The 26,156-nt window shown below is 48.2% G+C and overlaps 2 protein-coding genes across 7 annotated transcripts in view; one reads left to right on the forward strand and one right to left on the reverse strand.

Annotated features, from left to right (window-relative positions):
- Positions 1-26,156, reverse strand: part of GAMT (guanidinoacetate N-methyltransferase) — a 234,799-nt gene that overhangs the window by 23,056 nt on the left and 185,587 nt on the right. The gene's annotated exons all lie outside the window — the stretch shown is intronic.
- The window catches only part of DAZAP1 (DAZ associated protein 1), a 52,928-nt gene that overhangs the window by 8,440 nt on the left and 18,332 nt on the right, over positions 1-26,156 (forward strand). For 2 of the 4 annotated variants that reach the window (XM_081846335.1, XM_081846336.1), the window contains exons 1-3: positions 10,637-10,670; positions 13,773-13,877; positions 20,234-20,282. In XM_081846335.1, coding sequence (XP_081702461.1) covers positions 20,256-20,282 — 27 coding nt within the window. In that variant the 5' untranslated portion in view covers positions 10,637-10,670; positions 13,773-13,877; positions 20,234-20,255. Of the gene's footprint in view, positions 1-8,131; positions 8,173-8,861; positions 9,029-10,604; positions 10,671-13,769; positions 13,878-20,233; positions 20,283-26,156 lie in introns of those variants that run through there. The other 2 variants (XM_081846334.1, XM_081846333.1) reach the window with 2 other exon arrangements.

Below are 26,156 nucleotides of genomic sequence, written 5' to 3' on the forward strand. Positions count from 1 at the left end.
TAATCCAAGGGAGCGAGGGCCTATAAATAATATACATTGCTTTTCTGTGCTTTGCTACCCTGTTCCTCGGGGCTTTCAGTTAGGTATGTAGAAGTACCTGTTCCTTGTTGTTGTTGCTGTTGTTAGTAGCGTTTTGTTTTAGCATTAAGGAAAGTGTTGCTTAAAACGAAGGGTCAAGCCAACCCAGTTCCCCATGGCATGGGAGATGAGCTGCTGGTAAAATAGTTAAGATGGCAGTGACCGAGTGCTGGAAGATGAGAGGTTTTGTTGGAACGGTTTGGTGCAAGGTAGCTTGCTTCTCTCGTGCTCTGTTTATTTATTTATTTCTCCATGCCATCTTCAGGCTGCAGCGCCGGTTTGTTCTGCATGTGCTCAGTGTACCAGAATCCCATCTAACACAAAGCCAAAGGCCAAAACTGTCTTAGCTTGTGGCAATCTATGGAGCTGTGTATAAATAGCCACACTTTATTTACATACAGCTGCTCTGCTTGACCTCAGAAAACCCCGCACTTTTTTTTTTTTTTTGGTCTGAATATTTGTCAAGGTGGCCAGAAATAATTTACAATAGAGCTGGAAGACTGAAAAGATTTCAAAGTCCCTCCTCCTTGCAGAGAGATGCTTGGCTTAGGATATATTTTGAGGCAGGGGGGGTTTACAGTAATTTTAATGGAATGTTGGCTGCTCTGAACCCCTTCAGTAAAAGGGGGGAAATGGGATTTAATGTGTTAGGGAACATGCCAGAGCAGGGTCAGGGACAAGTAAAACCAACCCCATATCCATAGTTTGTCATTTATTGTCATTTCTGTTGGGTGACCTTGCGCCACTTGCAACATCTCAGCCTCAGTTTTTTTGTAACATGGGAATCTTAATGCTCTCTACGTTTCCGAATTTTTGCAAGTCAATCAGAATGGAAAAGCGTTTTGTATGTGGAAAAGATTCCTAGCGTCAACATCCTCAGATTGCCTTAGCCCTCTAGAACGAGCGTGCTTCATCAATAGACTGTATTTCAGCACGTGAACTTTCTTGCATGCAAGTTGTTTTAGTCACACACACCTGACATCCAAGAATTAAGCAGCACCCCTCCAGTGTAGCCCTTAGTTCCACACAAGCTGCCTCTCCCCCTTTCAGTGGTGAATAATAGGGTGCCTCTAAAGTATTCATTAGACCTGTGCGGTTGGAACTGTGCTTGGGCATCTCTTGATGCCTGCTTCAGCCAAGCTTGTGATAAGATTGTGGGTGAGCGCTGGAGTCCTGCCTTGCTAACAGTGGTGGTGACATCTCTCGGTATTGATGTCCATGGACAACCCTCCTCCGTAGGCACACTCTGTGCTTTCTGCACATTATTAAAGCCAGCCGAAACACTGGGAGCGGTATTCATGCGTTTGCACGGAAAGCTGACCTGAACTCTGCACTAGTTCCAAAAAAAGAGGAAAGTTCTTTTTGTTGGGTGTCTGTTTTCCCAGTGGTAGATTTCAAGAGCTCGGATAAACCTGAATTTGTCTGATCTTAAGAAAGGGCTGGGACGCGAGTGGCACTGTGGGTTAAACCACAGAGCCTAGGACTTGTCGATCAGAAGGTCGGCAGTTCAAATCCCCGTGACGGGGTGAGCTCCCGTTGCTCGGTCCCTGCTCCTGCCAACCTAGCAGTTCGAAAGCACGCCAACGTGCAAGTGGATAAATAGGTACCGCTCCGGCGGGAAAGTAAACAGCGTTTCCGTGCGCTGCTCTGGTTCACCAGAAGTGGCTTAGTCCTGCTGGCCACATGACCCAGAAGCTGTACGCCGGCTCCCTCAGCCAGTAAAGCGAGATGAGCACCGCAGCCCCAGAGTCGCCACGACTGGACCTAATGGTCAGGGGTCCCTTTACCTTTAAGCAAGAGCTTGCCTTCCCTCCCCATATTGGCCCAAATCAATCTGTTCATTGGATTCCACAAACTGAAGAAATGTAGGAAGGGGCCATATATATAGCTCAGCAGTCAAACATCTGCTTTGTGCACAAAAGGCCCCTGGTTCATTCTCCACCAGCATCCCCAGGTATCGCTGGGAATGCCCCCTGCCTGAAAAACCCTGGAGAGCCACTGTTGCCAATTAGTGAAGACAATACTAGATGGCCCCATGATTTGACTTGTTATAAGGCAGCTTCCTATGCCTATTTCCTATTTGATTCCTAGGTGCAAAGCTGCGGAGCTTTTAGGTGACTGCGCTGTGGGTTAAGCCACAGAGCCTAGGGCTCGCCGATCAGAAGGTCGGCGGTTTGAATTCCCGCCACGGGGTGAGCTCCCGTTGCTCGGTCCCTGCTCCTGCCAACCTAGCAGTTCGAAAGCACATCGGTGCAAGTAGATAAATAGGTACCACTCTGGCGGGAAGGTAAACGGTGTTTCCGTGCTGCTCTGGTTCGCCAGAAGCGGCTTAGTCATGCTGGCCACATGACCCGGAAGCTGTACGCCGGCTCCCTCAGCCAGTAAAGCGAGATGAGCGCCGCAACCCCAGAGTCGGCCACGACTGGACCTAATGGTCAGGGGTCCCTTTACCTTTACCTTACTCTCCTAAAGATTTGCTCTTCAGCCCCATGTGAAATGATCTGGAGGCTGGGTTGAATTTTAATACCTGGTGGTAAAGTTTTAACACCTGGAGCTGGTTCGTGCAAAGCTTACTTGATGGTAAAGCAGCAGCAATCATAATAATAATAGAGTACTTTCCCCTGCCTCCACTTTCTGATGATTTCTATCCTGCCTGCATTAGAGATCATAGGAGCATTGAAAGCTGCCTTTACCAGGTCAGGCTATTTGTCCATCCTGCCCAGTGTTTTATACCCCAACAGAAAGTGGCTTTCTAGGTTCTCAGAAGGGGCCTTTTGCATCACCTGCTCCTGTTTAACTGGAGGTGTCCACCTGGATGGAACCTGGGTCACTCTACATGCAAAGCAAGCCTTGGACACTGGCTTCCAGTTCTACCTTCCTGGCGATACCAGCAACGATGGAAATTCACAATGCTGTCAGAAGTGTCCTGTGCAGCAAAATTTCCCTCAAAGAACCTGTTGTTGCTCAGCCTCCTGTGGCACTTAGAACTAGCTTCTAGCGAGACTTGCCTGTCTGATGGCAACCATCCTTAGGGTGTGGCTCGCCTGCGGAGTAGATCCAGTTTTCTGGATCAAGTTGACAAGACAAAGCCATTAGTCATCGGGTAGGGTAGTTCTTTTATCTTGGTGCCCAGAGAAAGAGATACAAAAAGAACTGCCTTCTCTGCGTGGGGAGGTGTGCTTGGTTCGTCTTTGCTTGGGGTTGGGTGGTGGTGGTGAAGACCAGAGTTCTCCCTTAGTGAATGAGTTGTAGATGAAGCAGCAACATTGTGACGTCCTCATTACTGCTGTGGCGTCATGGAAGAAGGGTACATGATGTTGCCCTCTCCTGCCCACCAAGGGTCACGTATTGTATTGCATTTGTAGGTTGGGTTGCTGTTATGAGGTAGAGCCCTGGCTCTTGGCTTTGTTCTGCTGGGCACATACATAAAAAGGTGAAGGGACCCCTGACCATTAGGTCCGGTCGTGAACGACTCTGGGGTTGCAGCGCTCATTTCGCTTTACTGGCCGAGGGAGCCGGCATACAGCTTCCAGGTCATGTGGTCAGCAGGACTAAGCCTCTTCTGGCGAACCAGAGCAGCGCACAGAAACGCCGTTTACCTTCCTGCCGGAGTGGTACCTATTTATCTACTTGCACTTTGATGTGCTTTCGAACTGCTAGGTTGGCAGGAGCAGGGACCGAGCAGCGGGTGTTCACCCTGTCCCGGGGATTCGAACCGCCGACCTTCTGATCGGCAAGCCCAAGGCTCTGTGGTTTAACCCACAGCACCACCCATGTCCCATGGACACATACATACCAGCATTCAAAATTTGCCATGCACATTATGCGCCTGGCTATTGGCCACTTGCAACCAAGTGAAGATGCTCAGGCACCAGGATAGCACCTGACGTTTCCATCACCTGGAGGTTCATGCCTGGGGATCCTTGGGTCTTGACTATTTTCACACACCAACAACACATCCTGTAGAATCCTATCCATCATATTTTATCTGTGCAATCAGAATTAATTTCTGGATCTAAAAAGCTGTATTGAAAACCCTGACTCTGCATTCCATTATGGTGACTGCCACTCTAGTTTAAGGAGCCCTTTGGCGCCCAGCTTATATATCTGAGTTTCTAACACTGATACATACTACACCTGCGCTCTGTATGCTTTTGGGAAACCATAATTGGTGATAGAGGAGAAAGATGCTTCTGTAATGAGCAGTAGAGAGGCACAATTAATGCTGGGCCGCAGACGAGAGTATTTTCCAAGCATGGTCTACATGGTTGTGTACAGCATCTTGTACCATGAGGGCTAGAATCCCGAGTAAAAGAGAAAGTAGTTTAGCACCAGCTGAGGAGTCAAATCCTCTCAGCCACAAGTTAATCGACACAACATAGCTGCTGGGTTAAGATCAGCAAGGGATTTTATGCTTGTTCTTAAGCATGCTTATATTCATTTGTAAAATATCCATAGATAACACTTTCAATATAACTCCCCCACCCCGCCAGTGGGGAAGATTGCTTTGTGTTACAGCTCTGCATCCCAGCCCGTGTTCTTGTCATTTTGCCATAGTCATATATCTCATTATTGCTGAAATGTTTCTCATAATTAAGACAAAAACAGTGTGCTGATTTGACTTCTTTACCCAAATGGGTGAGCATGTCTGGGCAGGGACCGCGTCTCAGTGACAGGCCATCCGCTTTGCATTCAGAAAGTCCCAACCCAAGTCCCTGACATTGTTAGTTTAAACAGCGTAAGTACCAGCTTATTTGGGAAAAGGCCCATCTGCCTGAGACCCTGGAAAGCAGCCTTCCCCCACCTTGTGCCCTCCAGATGTTTTGGAGTGCAGCTCCCATCAGCTTCAGTGTCATGCAGCCAAGCTGGCTGGGCCTGTTTGGGGTTGTAACCCATCGCACTGGAGGGCACCAGGTTAGGGAAGGCTGATGAGGACCACTTAATAGACTTATAGTCTGGCCTCCCTCTTTTGTCTGGCTTGAGCCTGCTTTAACTTGAGCCACGTTTGTGCTGTGCCGAAGACTTCCTGTTTCCCTAGAGAAGCACACGCACAATTAGATGTTTTTGTGGTGCTTAAGTTTCCTTTCAGCAGCCTCTGCCATACACCTGGCTCCCCCACCTGTGGGGTTAATCATGCCATTGTGTTTGGGGATTCACTAATAACTTGTTTGCCAGCCAGGAGGTCTGTTCCTCTATTTGTGGTTTTACCTCCTCTTAGCCCAGTGACAGCTGAGTTCAATTCTGTTACTGGAAACCAATTCCTTAGCTGAGCATGTGCTCAGAGACATCCCTCCAAATAGTGGATCTCCGATATGAACTGAAAGCTTGCTCTTGTCCAGAACTGGGCATCCAGTGGAGACCAAAAGTTGCCCACCTTCCTTTTGTCAATAAAAACCCCAAGTGCTTTCCTTGCATTAAAGTGGCATAAACAAAATATTCCAAAGAGTTAATTGCTTGCTCTGTTCTCTTTCCCACCCCAGGAGTGTTTGGGGGAACAAGATAAATAGGCTTAGCTGTCCTTTACAATTTGATGATTCTATACCCTTGAGGGGTAAACTTTGTTAATTGGAGGGGATGGGGGGGGGATTTTTAACATCTGTCAGTCTGAGCTGTATCCTGGTGCTGGAGGTGATGGGAAGCTGATGGTGCCTGGGTCTTGAATGGCTGTACCTTTGAGGGAAGCCTTTGTCTCTGCCGCTGATGTTTTCCCAACAGTCCCTCTCCCACCCATATGGCGTGCAAGCGGAGCGTGTTGCTGTTTGCATTGCTGATGGATGGCACTGTTTGCCTTAATGAAAGCGAGCATGAGAAAGTGTGAACTGAAGTGGAAGGATTGTCTCATACTTCAGTGGCCTTGAAGATCCTTTGGCTTGGGAGGTGGAGGCGGCAGAGGAATCCCAGTGTGTGAATAGAACCTAGAACCAAGGCCCAATGTTTTTTGGCCTTGTTCAGGTATCTGCTTGTGTTAATGGGGGAGCAAAGAGAATCCTTTATTGTGGGGGAGGGATAGGTGACCAACTCTGGGGTTGTGGCGCTCATCTCGCTTTATTGGCCGATGGAGCCGGCGTACAGCTTCTGGGTCATGTGGCCAGCAGGACTAAGCCGCTTCTGGCGAACCAGAGCAGCACACGGAAACGCCGTTTACCTTCCCGCCGGAGCGGTACCTATTGATCTACTTGCCCTTTGACGTGCTTTTGAACTGCTAGGTTGGCAGGAGCAGGGACCGAGGAACGGGAGCTCACCCCATCATTGCGGGGATTTGAACCGCCGACCTTCTGATCGGCAAGCCCTAGGCTCTGTGGTTTAACCCACAGCGCCACCCGCATCCCCGGGGGAGGCATATGTATCCCCAAAAATTGTGTGTGGGTGTGTGTGTGTGTGTGTGTGTGTGTGTAGAGTTATGTCCCTGGGGTTGTTGTTGTTTTTTTTTTACATGTGGCACTTAGACTGAAGATTGACTCTCCTTGTGGGGTACAATGATGAGCTTTGTCTGTTCCGGCGCTGGAGTTTAAAACAATGAAAATAGTTTTCAGTGCAGCAAGTGGAGTGTGCATGCACAGGGCGGGTCAGGTGTGCATCTCTAGCATAGAGGGACAGGGCACAAAAAGCTTAAATGCCCCAGGTGGGAAGGGTGGGGAACCTGTGGCTCTTCAGGTGCTGCTAAACTCCAGTGCCCATCATCCCTGATGTATGTCTGGGGCTGGTGGGAACTGGAGTTGAAGAACCCCTGGAGCACCCCAGTTTCTGCCTCTCCCTGCCCCATGGCACGCTGTTTGACTATAATAGTTCCATTGGCTTTGAAGCCCTAATGAGCCACAGTCCTAGTGTTCCCATGCTCATATGACAGCATTAGTGTTCAAATTACACTGTTACGTTACCATGCACCTAAGGTTCTAGTGCTGGCGGGAGCGCGTCTAGAAAATCAAGGAGGTATTCTTGACGGAGAGCCTGCCAGGCCCTCTGCTGGCAGTTCAAGCCCTAAGCTGGGCATAGGCTAGGCGAACTTGTTGAGTAGATCGCTTGAGCACTGCAGCAGCTGTGAGGTCCTTCCTCGTCGCCTGCGAAATAAAAGGGCACTTGCAAAAAGTTGTTGCTGCCGGTAGCGAATTAGTTGCTGGACACCTTCCCGGGATGCAGTTCAATTCCCCAGGCACAAACGGTTTGTCTGAATCAGTTTAGGGGAAACAAACGGCCTGCCAGAATGGCTTTCCAGGGCCTTTGTGGTCTAGTGAATAGGGTGTTAGCGAGAGATCGAAGTTGAAATATCAGCTGAGCTGTGACCTTTCTTGGTTGCCTTGGCAAACTTCTACCTCTTGGTGAAAGGGGCAGAACAAAGGCTTTCTTTAAAGGGCAGCTAGGTGGAATGAGATTCAGGCTGTAAAGTGTTAGCACATTTTTTCACAATATATCTATATATATAAACCAGCACTCCGTACATTCTTAAAACAGTGGTGCCCCGCAAGACGAACGCCTCGCAAGACGGAAAGCCCGCTAGACGAAAGGGTTTTCCGTTTTGGAGGTGCTTCGCAAGACGAATTTCCCTATGGGCTTGCTTCGCAAGACGAAAATGTCTTGCGAGTTCCTGCGGGGTTTTTTCCCTCCTCCCCCCCCTTTTTCTAAGTCGCTTATCTGCTTATCCGCTAAACCGATAAGCCGCTAAAAGCCGCTAATAGCGCAAATCCGCTAAGCCGTCAATGGGCTTGCTTCGCAAGATGAAAAAACCGCTAGACGAAGAGACTCGCGGAACGGATTAATTTCGTCTTGCGAGGCACCACTGTATTGTGCTTTTTGCAATTGTGTGATGGAGTAATGATCATTAAGAAATTTTGCTTTATTCTGACACATTGCTTCATAAGGTAAGTAAAAGTGCTGAGCTAACTCTTGGGTAGCAGTACATTTACAATCTACAAAGCATGCACACACTGCTACACACTGCCTATTATGGTATAGCACCCTACTAGAAGAGTGTTTATGTAGATTGTGGGCTGTCAGATTTCAAGGGGCCTTTGTTTTCGCAGAGCAGATACTAACCTTTGTGTTCTTTGAATTACAGAAAGCTGTTTGTGGGTGGCCTTGACTGGAGTACCACGCAAGGTAACCATTTCCTAAATTGATCATGCACATCTTACTGAGGTTCAGATCCCCTGCCTCTGGGCTGCTGCTCTCGTTGTATCATGGCTTTGAGAGGGCTGCCTCATACCCAAAGCATTTGGGGTTTCCCTGAGGCTAGTGCAGCCTCAGATGCACCCTGTAAGATGGGTTGCTTGTCTGAGAGATGGGTGTGGGGAGGATAGTGGTTAGTGAGTGAGAGCACAAATCCTCAAGCCTTATTAAAACGAGCCTCCCTATAACTACAAATTGCTCCTTGTGCCTTGGCTGTCTTGCCTCCACCATTAAGCCGTCCTTCTGTGGACCCTACGAGTCTGCTCTGAACAGCGTTCCGCTGCTTCTCAAAGCACTGAATGGCTGGGAACCCATTTTAAGGTAACGAATACTTCAAGCATTTGTTTTGGTTGCCCTGCAGGGGCTATGTCTGCCATCCCTCCTGGATCCCTCCTTGCGGGTTTCCCACAGGCTTCTGGTTCACCACTGTGAGAACAGAATGCTGGGCTAGATGGGCTGTTGGCCTGATCCTGCGGGCTTTCCTTATGTTCTCAAAAAAAGTGCAAGCCAGCTTGAGACCATGTGTTGTGGGGGTGCATCTATTTCCGTCACTGCCCACGTTCTGTCTCCCAGCAAATCGTCCTCAACAAAATGCATGTGTGTGTGTGCTTCTTCAACAGAAACTCTCCGCAGCTACTTTTCCCAGTATGGGGAAGTTGTCGACTGTGTTATAATGAAAGATAAGACGACGAATCAGTCACGAGGGTTCGGATTCGTCAAATTCAAAGATCCCAATTGTGTGGGGACAGTCCTGGCCAGCAGGCCTCACACATTAGATGGCCGAAATGTAAGTTTTGGGTGGGGTGGGGGAGTGATTGCTTTCCCAGTTATTTCTTAAGCTAAGCAGGCATCTGTGACTGACTGAATAATTAAAAGCTTTGGTTGAGCAATTGCTCCTTCCATATGTGACTGAACTGAGGCCAAACCTAATTAGAACTCGGCTTTTAGGGGGACTTTCAGCCCTTCTCTTATATGCTCTCCCCCATACCTTAACATCTGTTCACGATATCATGGGTGGTGAACAGTGAGATTCCCCTCTCCGCTTGACTGCTAGATGAAGCCTCCTTTCCTGTTTTCGGAATTGCTACCACCCCAAAGTATCTCTTGGTCGGGGTGGGGGGGGCGCGCATCAGGTTAAGTAGCTGCCCTTGTGTGTTCTGCTGTCTCTTGGATTTGCAAAGTCTGGCAGGTGGCTGCTGTCGCGCTCTTGTGAAATGAAAGTGTGGCGTAAACGAGGCAGGCTTGCAAATCAGCCCACCAGCGTTGGACTTGACAGCCTGCCCATCAGTTTCCCGAAGGGAATTAAGGCCCAGCTCTCTTTCCAGTTTGCAGCAGCCTCACTCCCCTGGTCCTTGCCAGCCCTGACTCGCAGGCGAGTGGCCATTTACACGCTAGGGAGGAGTGGGCAAGCAGCCAGCCCTGAGAGCGACTGGTAGGTCCACTTTGATTTAGAGTTTCCTAGCCTGCCTGTATTTATCCAAAGCATTTTTACTCAGCTCTTGAGCAAAACGAAACTAAAAGGCTCCCAGGGCAGCTTCCAAATCAGTCCCTGCCCTCAGGATTTCAAAGACATGGCGTGGAAAAGGGATTGGGGAGGAGGAGGAATAATAATAATAATAATAATAATAATAATAATAATAATAATAATAATAATTTATTTATACCCTGCCCATCTGGCTGGGCTTACCCAGCCACTCTGGGCGGCTTCCCCAAAAAATATTAAAATACTGTACTACATCAAACATTAAAAGCTTTCCTAAACAGGGCTGCCTTCAGATGTCTTCTAAAAGTCTGGTAGTTGTTGTTCTCTTTGACATCTGGTGGGAGGGCGTTCCACAGGGAGGGCGCCACCACCAAGAAGGCCCTCTGCCTGGTTCCCTGTAACTTGGCTTCTCGCAGGGAGTGAACCGCCAGAAGGCCCTCAGAGCTGGACCTCAGTGTCCGGGTAGAACAATGGAGGTGGAGACGCTCCTTCAGAAAGAAGAAAGAAAGGAGGCTTGGGCACAAGTTCTTCGTTAGCAGTTTCTTATAACGACCGGCTAGAATGTACAAGGAGAGGAGGAGCCAAACATTGCCGGTCTCTCAGCTGTGCGTTGATTTAAAGGCCCTGCCATCCCTTCTCTCCTCCTACCACATAGCTGGGTGGCTGCCTTTAGAGAAGATGACTGTGCTGAGTTGCTACACATCTGCCTGTGTTAGATTTGCCCCTATGGGCTTCTTGAGAGACGGTTTCAGCTGTCCGCAGGAGGGCAGGACCTACTGGTCGCCACTCAGCTTGCTTGTTTGAATGCCAGCATCGGGCAAAGCCAGCTTCGGGTCTTCTTTGCCCTGCCTCCTGTTTCACCCTCTCCCTTGTTTGACAGATTGATCCAAAGCCTTGCACCCCTCGCGGAATGCAGCCAGAGAGAACCCGACCAAAGGAGGGATGGGTAAGGAAGCCGCTTTGGCGTGCGTCGCTCTCCGCTCTTTCCTCCCTCGGTGCCCTTGCTGAGCTGCCGATGTTTCCCATGTCCAGATTCTGAGGAGCGTTGTTAACCCGCTGGAAGCAGGGCAGCAAAACTCAGCCGCGCTGTCAAAACACAAATGAAGCTCTGGGGACTGGGTTGCCAGATGTCACCGCTTGCTGAAAGCAGCCATATTTTAGTGTGCTCAGCTGAACCCGCTGATCTTCACGATCTGGGGGCAGCTGTGGTTTTGATATGTGTATACCTGCTGCTTGCAGCGGGGCATGTTAACACGGACACATGAACATGGTTGTGTTCAGATGCCTCCTTGCCCAATGAGTATTTATTATTGATACTTATACAGTGGTACCTCGGGTTACATACGCTTCAGGTTACAGACTCCGCTAACACAGAAGTATTGCTTCAGGTTAAGAACTTTGCTTCAGGATGAGAACAGAAATCATGCAGCGGCAAAGGGAGGCCCCATTAGCTAAAGTGGTGCTTCAGGTTAAGAACAGTTTCAGGTTAAGCACGGACCTCCGGAACGAATTAAGTACTTAACCTGAGGTACCACTGTATTATGTCTATCCTTCCCCCACAAAGGAATTGTTCAAGTGGGGATAGAAAGGAGCCATAAGTGTCATAAGAGCCAGTGACCGTCAGCACAGGCCAGGAAAGGCATTAGCCATAAAGTCTTAGTGACCAAACGTGTCTTCACTTCCTGACCTCCCTTGTCGTAGTTATGTAGCCTAGCTGGCTTCATTGGGGAGCCAGTTCCATAACGCAGTTGCTACCACAATGAAGGGTCTACCGAGTGTCCTAGTGTGCTTGTTCAGTTTGTCCTAGTGTGCTTGTTCATTGAGGGGTTCCATTGGGTCAGCTCCTCCTGTCAGTTAGGAGCAGCCCAGCCGTGGGAGCATGTAGGGTAAGTCACTTCAGCTTGGAGATTTTTTCAGAGTTCTGCCTACACATCTGCCCTCTGGGGTTTTCTGCCAGTGTCTCCATTTGCCACCCACATCAGTTCCAGGTTCCCTGGCATACTGTCCCCTTGCTTTCGGCTCCATCCACGCCTGTCAGCTCTCAGCTGCCCATTCCCTTCTCCCACTCCCACCCTTGTCCCTGCTTTTTAACTACCGTATTTTTCGCTCTATAGGACGCACCTTTTCCCCTCCAAAAATTGAGGGGAAATGTGTGTGCGTCCTATGGAGCGAATGCAGGCTCCTTGGCTTCAGCGATAGCAATGCTAAGCCTCCCAAGCGCAGAGGGAGCACTCCCTCCGTGCTCCCAAAGCTCTGTGTTGCTTTTGCTGAAGCCTGGAGAGCGAGAGGCGTCGGTGCACACCGACGCCTCTCGCTCTCCAGGCTTCAGGGATAGCCGCGCGCAGCCCCTCCGGCAGGGAGAGGCTGCACAAGGCTATGGCTTCTTTAGTTTCTTCCGGGAGGGAGAGGTTGCGTGGGGCTAAAGAGGAAGCCAAAACAGGCCAGTGGGATCCATCCCGCTGGCTGCCTTGGCTTGTGCCATAGCCACGCACAACCCCTCCGGCAGGGAGAGGTTGCGCACATCCTGTACACTGCTGTTTGGGGCTAGGGGGGAATAAGATTATTTTTCTTGATTTCCCCCCCCCTAAAAACTGGGTGCGCCCTATGGTCCGGTGCGCCCTATGGAGCGAAAAATACGGTATGCTCTCCACAGAGTGTCCTCTCTCCTCCTCTGCTCTCAAGCCATGCCTTCAGCCTGCATTTCTGCCAAGCTTTTCCGGACCTGTACTGCAACTCTACTTTCCTTGATAATCAGCCCTTGCTATCAAATCCTTCCTTCCCTTCTCACCTTTGTCCTGTTTGCTGTACTTGATCGCTGCCCATCTCACTTATACGGAGGAGGCATGGGCGGGGAAGAAATGGTTACAGTGTTCTTAACAGCACTTCCACACGCAGGCAGAGTTCAGTTCACGCACGGCAACTTAACTTGGCGAGTCTTTCCAAGGCGCCTGCTCCAGTAGCGTGAGCCTTTTAGGTGCAGCTGGTTTTCAAGAAAGGTAACGTCCGAATTGTTCACCTTCTGGCCGATGTGATTCTATCCACATCCATTTCAGCACCTGCCTGCACATTTGTAGCACAACGCATCAGCACTTCCTTCCAGTAGGACAGGAAGACTTGTGACTATTGCTCACCGCTTCAGTTGCTGAATTATTGGGGGCGGGGTGGTTAGGGAGGTGCCCTAGCCCCCCAATAGCCTTTGCTCAAAAGCCCCTACAAAGCTCAGATAAGAGGACCAATACAAATGGTAAGAGGAATGGGCTTCCTCTCTACCTTTACCCATTGAAAACATCTCTCTCAACTCCCACCCCACTGGTGCTGCCTCATATATACCGTATTTTTCGCTCTGTAAGACGCACTTCCCCCCTCCTAAAAAGTAAGGGGAAATGTGTGTGCGTCTTATGGAGCGAATGCAGGCGGGAGGCTCTGCTCAGCGCTCCCTTTAAAGAGCCGCATGGAATGTGTGTGTGGCTCTTGGGGGCCCCAGAAGCCGCACACACGCTCCATGTGCTCTTTAAAGGGAGTACGGCTCTTGGGAGAGGCTGTGCGCGGCTATCCCATAAGCCAGGAGAGCAAGCGGGATCGCTGAGCTGCGATCCTGCTTGCTGTCCTGGCTTCTTGGATTCAGAATAATTTTTTTCTTGTTTTCCTCCTCCAAAAACTAGGTACGTCTTATGGTCTGGTGCGTCTTATAGAACGAAAAATATGGTACCTCGCTCCCTCTGCCATTTGCAGTGGAGACACATGCTGACAAATGGCAGTCTGGCCGCGTGAACGAATGTTGTTGTTGGTTGGTGTGGTTTTTTTGGAGGGTGTGTGTCTTTGAGCCGGATCTGAACTGCAGGCTGCAAGACAAGTTACGAAGTGCAGCTTGGTCCGTCTCTGAATTTTAAGTCCAATGTGAAAGAACCCTTTTGCCCCTCTCCCTTTAAGGCCAAAGTTACTCGGCCGTCAAAGGGACCAGCGCTTCCGCAGGCACGGCGCAAGCGTCGCTCTGAAGGATACATCCTAGTTTTAATTGCCGCCGTTTCTGTCCCTTTTGTCTCAGCAGAAAGGATCCAGGAGCGATAACAAATCTAATAAAATATTTGTCGGTGGGATCCCTCACAACTGCGGCGAGACAGAGCTCAGGGAATACTTCAAGAAGTTCGGAGTGGTGAGTTTATTGCGATGGCAGGCACCAGGTCTCCAGAAAGCACTTCTTTCTCCCATCTCCTCCATCTCCATTCCCTCCCTTACACCTGCAGTTTGATATTTTGCTTCAGCAACATGAAATATTCCTGTGGCTGGCTGCTCCTTTTAAAAAACCAACCAACCTGCATTTCTTGGCATTAGTCATAAAAGCCCCTAGTTCTCAGGTGTTCAGTTTCAGAATCCTGAGCCCATGGTTTAGCCTCTTCTCAAAGTCCCATTGATCCAGCATAAGGATGTCTGATTTTTGCAAAATGTAGACAGCATGGCTTTTGTGTCTTTGTACTGTTTTGTGGCAGAAATAAACTTTTTGCTAAGGTATTAATTTGATGCCATGAAGTCTGCTCTTGTCCCTCTGTCTTCTCAGGGTGGACTGACCCCCCCCCCCAGTATGATATCTCCCTTGATGTCCTGACCATCTCTAGGGTTCCCCCACCCGAAAGCTGGAGCCTCTGGTGAGGGGCTCAGTGGTCCCCTATTCATACACAGGTGAAACTCGAAAAATTAGAATATCATCGAAAAGTTCCTTGATTTCAGGAATTCAACTTGAAAGGTGAAACTAATATATGAGATAGACTCATGACATGCAAAGCGAGATATGTCAAGCCTTGATTTGTGATCATTGCGATGATCATGGCGTACAGCTGGTGAAAACCCCAAATTAGCCATCTCAGAAAATTAGAATATTCAAGGAAATCAGCAAAACAAGGATTGCAAATCGAACAAGATTGGACCTCTGAGAAGTAGAAGCACGTCGCGCTTTGCATTTCACGAGTCGATCTCATATATTAGTTTCACCATTCAAGTTGAATTCCTGAAATCAAGGAACTTTCCCACGATATTCTAATTTTTCGAGTTTCACCTGTATAGTAGTAAACTAATTAATTAATTAATTAATTAATTATATCCATTCCTCACTCTTTGGTCAAGTATGCCCCCCCAGTCCTGGCTTACAACAAAATCCAACGCAAGGGTGTAATGTAGCAGGGATATGTTGAGTTGTGTGTGTCTAGCAAGCTTCTCTTGCACCTGATAATGGATGACCACCATTTCTTAAGAGCCAGGGAGTGGGGATTTCCATTGGGGCTGGTCGATGGTGAAAAGGCCAACTCACAGAAGTAGCTCCTCCACTGACTATTTTTGGTCAAGGTGCAATTTGCTTAAATGGTTCGCAGATCATTTTCATGCTTTGTTCTCAAGCGGGCCACATTCTTCACTCCCCCCCCCCCAACCTTACCCCTCTTCTTTCTCCCACCCACCCCCAAAGCAGGTAAGTCATCAAACAACTCATCATTATTTGGACATAGGTTGCCTGCACTTAAACTTTAATTTACAAGCTGCTTATGTTTGGAGCAGAGAGAGAATGGTACAACTCCCAGTTCCGGGCAGTCTTTGGCCCTTATCTCTGTGCTCCAGGCACCTAGGGCCTGAAAAGAAAAGGAAGAATCGCACCAGCAAGCTTTGAAAACAGGGTTTTGTTAATACAAGAAAAACCTATTTAATCACAACAGCGGATTTGCGTAGGTTTACGCCTGGAGTGTTACCAGTATAACACATCAGGTGTGAAGCACGATTTCCCCAGAACTCTTCTCTTTCTTGAGTTTCTGTGGACCTTTTGTTTCTAAACTTTCACTGGCTTACCCAGGAAAAGAGTTGAATGATTTCCAAAATAGTGGTATTTTTTTATGCTGGTACTGAATTGGGAGCGGGGGGAGTAATTTTAATGCACTGGCAGAGTGGCCTGCTCTTGAAGGGTGGGTAATGAATTTAATAATAATACAGTGGTACCTCGCAAGACGAATGCCTCGCAAGATGAAAAACGCACAAGACGAAAGAGTTTTCCGTTTTTTGAGTCGTTTCGCAAGACAAATTTCCCTATGGGCTTGCTTCGCAAGACGAAACGTCTTGCGAGTTCTTGCGAGTTTGTTTCCTTTTTCTTTAAGCCGCTAAGCCGTTAATAGCCGCTAATAGCCGTGCTTCGCAAGACGAAAAAACCGCAAGACGAAGAGACTCGCGGAACGGATTAATTTTGTCTTGCGAGGCACCACTGTAAGTCCAACCAGGGTTATCTGTATTCCTGTCCTCCTTGTTCCCCTGCAAATCTTACCTTTGGAATAAGCCCCCAGGTGTCCTGCTGATTTTTCATCATTTCCCTTCCTTCCCAAACCCCAAAATTTTCATAGGAATTTAAGGAGTTCCAGCAGCAGCTTTAGGAAGCACCAGGGAATTGGTTCTGAGGTGTGCTGGAACAGAATGGATTTGACAGGCGCAGGTGGAAGGGTGGGCAAGGAACTGTGCCAGGGTATTAAGGTCCATAAATAGCAACACCTATAGGTCCCGGGCCCTAAGGAAGTCAGATTAGCCTCAACCAGAGCCAGGGCCTTTTCAGCACTGGCTCCGGCCTGGTGGAACGCTCTGCCTCATGAGACCAGGGCCCTGCGGGATCTGATTTCTTTCCGCAGGGCCTGTAAGACAGAGTTGTTCCGCCTGACCTTTGGCTTAGAATCAGTTTGATTCCCTCCCCTTTCTTTTTCCTTTCTCCTCCTGTGAAGAGGCTGCATCCTAATGTTTTATTGTTGTATTTTAATCTTGCTTTTTAAATTATATTTTAATCAACTTGTTTTTATTATTGGTCGTTAGCCGCCCTGAGCCTGGTCTTGGCTGGGGAGGGTGGGATATAAATATAATTATAAATATAAATAAAACATCCTCAGCCTTTGAAGCCCTTGTCAGGCTTGTCCAGCCATCCTTTTGGTTTCTAAAACCTCACCTAGATACCATGTGCTTGGGTTTTTGTTTTCTTAAAAACCCTGTCTCACTGGGACTAGTACCCTGCTTCTGTTAACTATTGGTAGTCCTTCAGATTCCTGGAATGTCCTTTGCTCAGCATCAGTCCTCTGCACAAACACTTTAAGCATGGGCCTACATGGTGTGTGCCAGAAACATTCCTGCTCCTAATCTTTCACTAGACCGCCTGGCAGGTAACTGGAGGGAGACTGCTGAGTGGTGCAGAACTAACACAGCTCTGGGTGAATATATAAGCACTGGAAGCTTACACAGCCTGAAGCACCCCTCCAAACACCCATCTTAAACCACCCTGTCCTTCGTTTTTGGCAAGCTCAGCTACCTCTCGGGTGGGTGTTCCTTGGGCACAGCTTCCTGGGGACCCTGGTGGCTGTGGAGCTAGGCGTCTCCATGGGCTGCATGCGAGAATTCCCCACAGTCTGCAATCTAACAGACTCACTTAGCCACTTTTTCAGCCAGCTGGCTAAAAATGGCTCTCTTCCCACCCAGGCCTTTGGGGGGCGGGGAGCAGGGTTGCAAAATATACAGTGGTACCTCGGGTTACATACACTTCAGGTTACATACGCTTCAGGTTACAGACTCCGCTAACCCAGAAATATTGCTTCAGGTTAAGAACTTTGCTTCAGGATGGGAGCAGAAATCGTGCTCTGGCGGCGTGGCAGCAGCAGGAGGCCCCATTAGTAGCTAAAGTGGTCTTCAGGTTAAGAACAGTTTCAGGTTAAGTACGGACCTCTGGAACGAATTAAGTACTTAACCCGGGGTACCACTGTAGTTTGGTCAGTTTCGGAAGCAGACTGGAATTCAACTTGAGACGCACAATTAAAAAGGGGGAACTGGCTTTTCCCGGCAGCGAATGTGTAAACTTGAACTTGTTCAGCAACTAATGACTACTTTTGCCCAGATGAATCAGAAACCTTATGCTCCTTTTTGCTTGAGGGGGTTTTTGTGGGGAGGTGGGGCGAACAATGGGCAAGGTGTAATTGGGCAGGTCCCAAAAGGGCATTGACCCATGTTAGTAAGATCGACGTTCATGCTTGGTAACCTGAACCCTGCCAAACGAGTTGTCTTTTCAAACCTTAACTCGCCCCGGGTGGACCCATGTGTATCCCATTTCATTATGCAGTTGTCCTTTGGCTCCCAAAATACTCCCTGGGGGGGCATTTGTGGCTCATCCGGGCAAATGCTACCTAAAAGCCCTTGAGTGGTGCTGGGTGATAAATTGTCTCCTTCCCGCTGATGGCTGCTTCAGCAACTCAGCCTCAGCTTTCCCATGTGAGCAGCTCAGCCTCCTGGGGCTGGTTGGGAGAGGCTCTGAGCATCGAAAGCCCTCCTCTTGCCACAGCAGAGGCAGGCTGAGCTGGACCTGTAAAATGGGGAGCAGAGCCCCTCAAGCTTGTGGCTGATGGCAGTTTCTTTCCCCTTGTGCTTAGCTAGGTGACATCTCTTGTTATCTCCTTGTCTAACTAAAGAGGCCACCAGTAAATTAATCCATATAGATTTGCCGATTAGGCCTCATTTGCAGATGGTGAAAGTGGGTGGGCTAAATGTTGAGGATTGGGAAGCTCTTAAAATTGCCACTGTCCCTCCTGGCTCGATTTCTCCAGAATGCCCTGAAACGACGCTGTCTCAAGGAAGCATTACCATATCTTTTGCTCTATAAGACTCACTTTTCCCCTCCTAAAAAGTAAGGGGAAATGTGTGTGCGTCTTACGGAGCGAATGCAGGCTGCGCAGCTATCCCAGAAGCCAGAACAGCAAGAGGGATTGCTGCTTTCACTGCGCAGCGATCCCTCTTGCTGTTCTGGCTTTTGAGATTCATAATATTATTATTTTTCTTGTTTTCCTCCTCCAAAAACTAGGCGGGTCTTGTGGTCTGGTGCGTCTTATAGAGTGAAATATACGGTATTTCAACGGCTCTTTAAAGGGGATAGCAGCCCCCGTGTTCAAATATAAACCTTTTTCTGCAAACACACACCTCAAAAAATATCTATGCAAGGTTCTCAAATAAGAACTCCACTGACAAACCAAGCAGACATTTCTCTTTTGTTTAGAAAATCACAGAATGACAAGAGACTACCAGCCTACAAGTGCTGTCAACTTCTCTCTCTCCCTCTTCCCCACTTCTCAGGATGTTTGGCACGAGCCAACTTAAGCCCATTCTGCCTGGGAAGGAATATGCCTGCCTCCCTGACTTCTTGCACCATCTGAAAATTTGGGCCCTGCAGTCAAACACCTGAGTTCAGCCGTCTGGCTGGCGGTGCTCTTAAAATAAGTGTTCTCTTGAAATCACAGCCTCTGGGATCTCTGGCTTTTAAGTGACAGCTAAGATTGATTTCAGAGGCTACAAAATTGTAAAGAATGGTGAAATCTGAATGGGCAGCCCATTACTTCACAACCCAAGAATCTCCCACTGCCTCAGCAGTGCCCTGTTCACTGTTTGGGGAAACGTCGAGAGATTTCCTGTATTTGGAGTGGGAGCTGCTTAGCCATCCAAATATGACAATCTTGCATCAGTTTTTCGGGGAGTCATTATTACCATATTTTTTGCTCTATAAGACTCACTTTTCCCCTTCTAAAAAGTAAGGGGAAATGTGTGTGCGTCTTATGGAGCAAATGCAGGCTGTGCAGCTATCCCAGAAGCCAGAACAGAAAGAGGGATTGCTGCTTTCACTGCGCAGCGATCCCGCTTGCTGTTCTGGCTTCTGAGATTCGGAATATATTTTTTCTTGTTTTCCTCCTCCAAAAACTAGGTGCGTCTTATGGTCTGGTGCATCTAATAGAGCGAAAAATACGGCAAATGGCATCAGTTATTAAAGAGTGAAAAATACATCTTCTTAGGAGCCCTGATTGTCATTTGAGGCTCTCTTTCCCTTGCTTAGCACGCACTAGCCTCTAGATTGCCCCTTGAAAAAATAAGCGAGGTACAGAGGTTAGTAAAGGGTAGTTAAAGCAGGCCACCTGTTTATATGAGCAGACTCTGCCACCTTGGGGAATTCTGCCTGCTTGAAACAATTACTAAGGCGGCTAGAAAACATGCTCTGTGTTCCTTGTTTGTTCCTCCAGCTCACGCACCCGTCCTCACTCTCCAGTGCCATCTGCTTTTCTCACTGTTCCTCGCAAGTTGTGTTTTCCGCTGCTTCGGCACAATTAATCTGCACCTTGTCCGGAGAATTTTAAAAGACTGGTGGGGAGGTAGCCCTCTACCGATCTGCGACTTTGGTTTGCACTTTGGCATTGCTTTCTCAGTTATCCATTGGTTGTTTTTTTAAAAAAAGTTTATTGCAGTTATATATTAACACCTGAAAGAAGAAAGAGCCATGAGTGGGTCTTCTCAGCCCTTGCTTGGGGAATGGTACTTGCCAATGGCTTATTCTGCCTTGCTTCCTATCAGATGCTTATTGCTAGCTGCACCTCAAGCGTCCGGTTGTGCTTCTGCTTTGCGTGGCCTCATCCTGCTGCCGTGTGTTAACCCTCCCGTGGGAGCTTCATCAGTCGAATTTCCCCTTCTCTTTTCTAGGTCACTGAAGTGGTCATGATCTATGATGCGGAGAAGCAGCGGCCCCGAGGTAAAGGAGAATCTAGTTTGTCCTTGAAATTTCTTTATCCTCTCCCTATGTCAGATGGCAAACTTTCACAACATCAACACACAATATACCTATATTGTTCACATTGCCTCGGGAAATTATTCCACTGAACAAACTACTACATGTAATTCATGCAATTCCATCCTCCAGTGTGTTGCTGCTTTTGAAGTCAGGTGTTAAATGTCCGTCTCTGTCTCCACCCTACCTGCCCATGCCTCCAAAAGGTGTCTTCTGTAACGAAAAGGTTGACACCTGAATTGCTTCAAATAGGCAAAGGAAAAGGAGTGAAAAGAAGCAGTCATTAAGCTTATACATTCTCCTATGCCCCGCCCCCTTTTAGAACATAAAGGTAAAGGGACCCCTGACCATTAGGTCCAGTCGTGGCCAACTCTGGGGTTGTGGCGCTTATCTCGCTTTACTGGCCGCGGGAACCGGCGTACAGCTTCCGGGTCATGTGGCCAGCATAACTAAGCCGCTTCTGGCGAACCAGAGCAGCACACGGAAACGCCGTTTACCTTCCCGCCAGAGCGGTACCTATTTATCTACTTGCACTTTGACGTGCTTTCGTACGGCTAGGTTGGCAGGAGCAGGGACCGAGCAGCGGGAGCACACCCCGTCATTGCGGGGATTCGAACCGCCGACCTTCTGATCGGCAAGTCCTAGGCTCTCTGGTTTAACCCACAGCGCCACCTGCGTCCCTTATTTTTTAGAGCATACAGGCTCTTAAAGCCTTTCCAAGGCTGCAGTTATCAGTAACTGTAGGATTAGAACATATGTTCAGCTTTGCCCTTTTTTGTCGTTAAATGGCTTCAGCTAAAAGCATTGGCCAAAGGCCGCGTCTGATAAGTTGCTTCTTGAAAAGTTTCACAGACGAGGATCTAGGCAAAAGCCCCCTGTTACCCTTGAGGGGTAACTGTTTTTATGTTTGAGTGAGTGGGCAGTTTCTCCCCGAACTCCAAAGGCTGAGTCAGCAGTGTCTTCTCAGCTTCAGCCCCAACAGGAATCGGCCCTTGTCTTGTCTAGCTTTCCATTCCACCAATCACTTTTCAGTCGGCTCTTAGAGGCAGTATTTTTTTAAACAAAAAACGTCATCTGCGTGACTTGCACCTAACCCACTTGGTAGCATGTCAGACATGCTAGGAAACAGTTTGCCATCTAGACTTTTCCACTCTTCCTTGTTGACTCCATTTATTTTAAAGCAATATGTAAATTCTTCACCTCATATTGATTAAGCTGTTAAGTCTTAGTTTTTATTTTAATTTAGACATACATCCTTAGTGGCATATTTAAGTGTTTCATAGTAAAAGTACAGTAAACGTTAAGTTCTTTCTTCCCCCCCTCCCCTTCCTTTTCTTCTCTCTTTCTCTCTGTGAACTGTTTGTGATTAATATCTCTTTAGATTTTCTTCTCTCTAGGTGATAGATTATCACAGAGGTACAGGCCATTTCCACAAATGGAGGAGGGGTTCGGGCTTCTGTCTATATTTGGAGTGTAAACTTAAAGTTTTCAATATTTGGGGGCAGGAGGAGTGGGGGTGGGCGGTTTTTCTCTTATTTTGATGCCTTTTAATTCGTTTTGCAACAGCTTTGCACTGTTTCAACAGAAAAATTCACTGACACAGTAAAGAGCCGCATCTTCTTGCATGGTTCCCCGCCCCCCTTAAAGTTGGGAGAAGTAATAAAATAACCTTGCCTCTACTTTGAACCATCTTTCCCGTACTTGTGCTCACCATGAAAACAAGACCCAGACATGATGATTTTTTTTTAAATGATATTTATTAAAATTTCAAGAATTACAAAAAGAAAAAATGAACATACCACGTTAAAAAAAAAACCAAGCAACACACCACAATATATAAAAAAAACCCGCCTGTGATTTCTGAAGGGTCTCCGTCTTCGCCGTGACGGCCAGACCCGATTTTCATGGAGTAAATTCCTCTTAGTCAGAGGAATTCCGCCATTACCGATGGCGCTAACCCGGAAGTCCCCAGACGTGATGATTCTTTTACCTAAACAACTCCCTAAAGCTCTCACAGTTCAACTTTCCCAGGGACAAATCAGGAAAATTTGAAGGCTTGCTTCCGAGGTTTTGTCTTTTGCCTTAAAGCCTCGCTTATGCAGTTAGCTACCACCATCTGGTTTGAAGGGCGTGAGCTGCTGGGCTTCAGCCTTGTCCACCACAAGCATGTCCGGCGCTGAATGCCAAACATGGGTGGCGAGTTGGTGTGGCCGATTGGGCCAGGCTAAGCTCACAGCTGGCAGCTTTCAATCAGCTGGACATGATCCTGCAACCTGCACTAGTGATCCACCCATTCCGACTACGGGCAAACATTACTCTTGCGTTTACACCGCTTGCCTCTTAACCACTTTTGTTGGCGGCGTCCTGCGGTTCCCATTGCAACCCTGTGCTTTCTTCACTCTCAGTTGCACAGCTGTAAACTTCACTGCAAGTGTCAACGTGTCGGTTAGACCCCTGGGGGGTGTGAGGAGCCAATGGCTCTTTCATCGGTGGCTGCCCTGTGTTACTTGCTTAGGGTGCATCACACTGATAACTTGTGAAGTCTCCCTGGCTGTCCTAGTTCCTCTCTTAAGCTTCCTCGGAAAACGCTCTCCCTGTCCCAATTCTTGGTGTCTCTTTCTGCTCAAGCTCTTGCCCTCTTAAGATCTTAAACTTCCTTCTTTCACCTTAAAATCTCTGCTCAGTCATTTGTATGGGTGTTAGGAAGCTGGACTCGTATACTGGGCACCCACCCCCTTGTTCCCATTTTACAGAAGGGGAACATGTGCTTGAATACTAATTGGCTTCCTTTCAGCCAGCTAGTGATTTCATGACTGAGCTATGAAATAAACTGGTTCCCCCCTGCCGCCACCGCATCCTACCACTTTTCCAACTTAGCACCAAGTACAGTGGTACCTCGGGTTACATACGCTTCAGGTTACATACGCTTCAGCTTACAGACTCCACTAACCCAGAAATATTACCTCGGGTTAAGAACTTTGCTTCAGGATGAGAACAGAAATTGTGCAGCAGCGGAGCAGCGGGAGGCCCCATTAGCTAAAGTGGTGCTTCAGGTTAAGAACAGCTTCAGATTAAGAACAGACCTCCGGAACGAATTAAGTTCTTAACCTGAGGTACCACTGTATAGATTTGAGAGGACCACTGATGGGAAGGATGAAGCTGTCCTATAGAGGAATTTGGTTCACTTTTTTGGTCGGGGTCTGTTATGCTGCTTACTTATGAAGAGCAGCTTTGTAATTGTTACGCATTAAAGTCCCACGACTCTTGTTGCAATATTGTCTTGGAAAATGGCTTCATGATAAAGCCAGCATAAAAGCAAAGCTTTATACTAACGCAAGGTTGACAGTGTGGCTGAACACTTGAGGTAACACTTAAAATCAAGTAGAATAAGAGTTTGGATTTGATATCCTGCTTTATCACTACCCTAAGGAGTCTCAAAGCAGCTAACATTCTCCTTTCCCTTCCTCCCCCACAACAAACACTCTGTGAGGTGAGTGGGGCTGAGAGACTTCAGAGAAGTGTGACTGGCCCAAGGTCACCCAGCAGCTGCATGTGGAGGAGCGGAGACGCGAACCCGGTTCCCCAGATTACGAGTCCACTGCTCTTAACCACTACACCACACTGGTGCCTTGGGCTTGCGCGCTCCCTCTCCTCGCTCTGTGTGCATGGCAATTCTGTCCCTCATTTACTTCCAGGAAAGGATGCAATTGCTGAGCACGAGGTGAGGAAGAAGGGCATGGATGCAGCAGCTGCACAAGCACCTTTTATCAGATTCGGCCAGTATGCAGGCTGCAACCTTGCCTGGATGGAGACAGTTTGGCAACAATCACCCATGCTGTTACCTGAGATGGATGTGGGATTGCCTCTGAAAATGGCCTGGAAGATGCAGTTGGTCAAGAAAAGCACCGCAAGATTAACTGGGGCTAATCTGGTCTGTTTCTGTGCTCAATTTAAACCTTTAAGGCTCTAAATAACTTCAGCCTAAGTGACCTGGAAGGCCACCTTCTCACATACATACCTGCCCACACCTTACGATCCTCTTTGGAGGGCCTGTTCCAGCTGTCCCTGCTGAATGAAGCAAGGCAGGCAACTACCAAGGAGAGGAGAGGGCACTTTGGTGAAGCAATAGCCTTCCCAGGAAGGCTCACCCAGTGGCTCTCAGAAACACGTCACGGTCTTTACTTTTTTTTAGCTTGCCTGCTACTGAAAATCAAGAGCACCTTTGAATTGCATTCAGCATTCAGCTGAATCTACACATCTGCAGAATGCAAAATTTGCACGAGTCTCCAGGCTCACAGAGAAATTCCTGAATGACAGTGTGATGCGGCGGATCAGATGGGGTGTTTGGCCTTGAGGTGCTTTCCTCCCTTGCAGATCAGCGCTCAAAGCTTGTTGAGGTGAACTTGAGAGAGCCGCAGCGATCAGGCAAACTGCGGCTTGGGGCTCAGAATGCAGCCGGCTACTCATCTAGTCCTGGAACGTAGCAATCTCCCCTCTTAAGGGAGGAAGAGTTCCCAATTTCCAAAAAAAAACCCCCAGCTGAGCTGATCCCCAACCTTTAATATCTGAGGTGGGTGCACCCATCTGTTTTCTCCTACCCCAGAATGCCAAACTTTCCCCCCTTGCAACGAGTTCTTAAACCTTAGACTTTCCCCCTCTCAAAGCTCCATGTGTTTCAGTCTTCTTAGGCCTTTCGCACCCATTTTGCTCTTCAGCAAAGCTTCCTGGGCTTCAAGGGAAATATCCTTGTGAAGTTAACATTTCTTCCAGTGTCCTGAAGTGCTGCTAGGGTCCCCAAGAGCTTTTCAACAACCTTCTCCCACGCCTGTTTTCAAGCTTGCTCACATTCTTATAGAAGCGGTTCTGATCCAACAGCCTCTTTTAGCGCTTGCCTCCTTGACAACTTTTTCGTTTTCCACCTGCCCTTTCCTTGCTGTCTTTCTTATTCACAAAAGACCCCTGCCAACGCCCGTGACCCCCTCGCCTCTTATCTGGGTCTGCCTCAATTGCAGATATCCGCTTCTGGGAAACTCAAATTTTTGCTTAGTTTCCCCTTCTGGTGTTTGCAGTCTTCCTTTCTTCGAATCTCCTTGCTTGCCTCTCATTTTTCTTCCTAACCATGTTGTTGTTTAGTCATTTAGTCGTGTCCGCCTCTTCGTGACCCCCTGGACGAGAGCACGCCAGGCACTCCTGTCTTCCAGTGCCTCCCGCATGGTCAAACTCATGCTGGTAGCTTTGAGAACACTGTCCCACCATCTCGTCCTCTGTCGTCCCCTTCTCCTTGCGCCCTCCATCTTTCCCAACATCAGGGTCTTTTCCAGGGAGTCTTCTCATGAGGTGGCCAAAGTCTTGGAGCCTCAGCTTCAGGATCTGTCCTTCCAGTGAGCACTCAGGGCTGATTTCCTTCCGAATGGAGAGGTTGGATCTTCTTGCAGTCCATGGGACTCTCAAGAGTCTCCTCCAGCACCAGAATTCAAAAGCATCCGTTCTTCGGCGATCAGCCTTCTTTATGGTCCTAACCTTGAGCAAAGAGCAAAAGAGCACATTTTTCTTCTGTATAGGCGATCGGTTGCTGTCCCCGATAACGTCCTCCCAACATTTTAAATAGACGTTTCTGAATCGGTTTTCTCTCGGGTGCAGAAACGCCCATCTTTCCACTTCTGTCCTGTCAAGACTTCCATCTGCCTGCAGACAAGCGAAAGAGCCTCTCTCTCTGTAGAGGCTGCTGCATCGTGGACCTGGCTTCATTTATACTCTTACGTGTTGGAGATGCTCTTAAAAGTCCCCCACAACCCATTTATTTTTAATTTGATTCCGCCCCCCGCCCCTGCTCTTGTT

The sequence above is a fragment of the Podarcis erhardii genome (genome assembly GCF_964252035.2).
Source record: "Podarcis erhardii genome assembly, chromosome: 18".
Classification (NCBI taxonomy): Eukaryota; Metazoa; Chordata; class Lepidosauria; order Squamata; family Lacertidae; genus Podarcis; species Podarcis erhardii.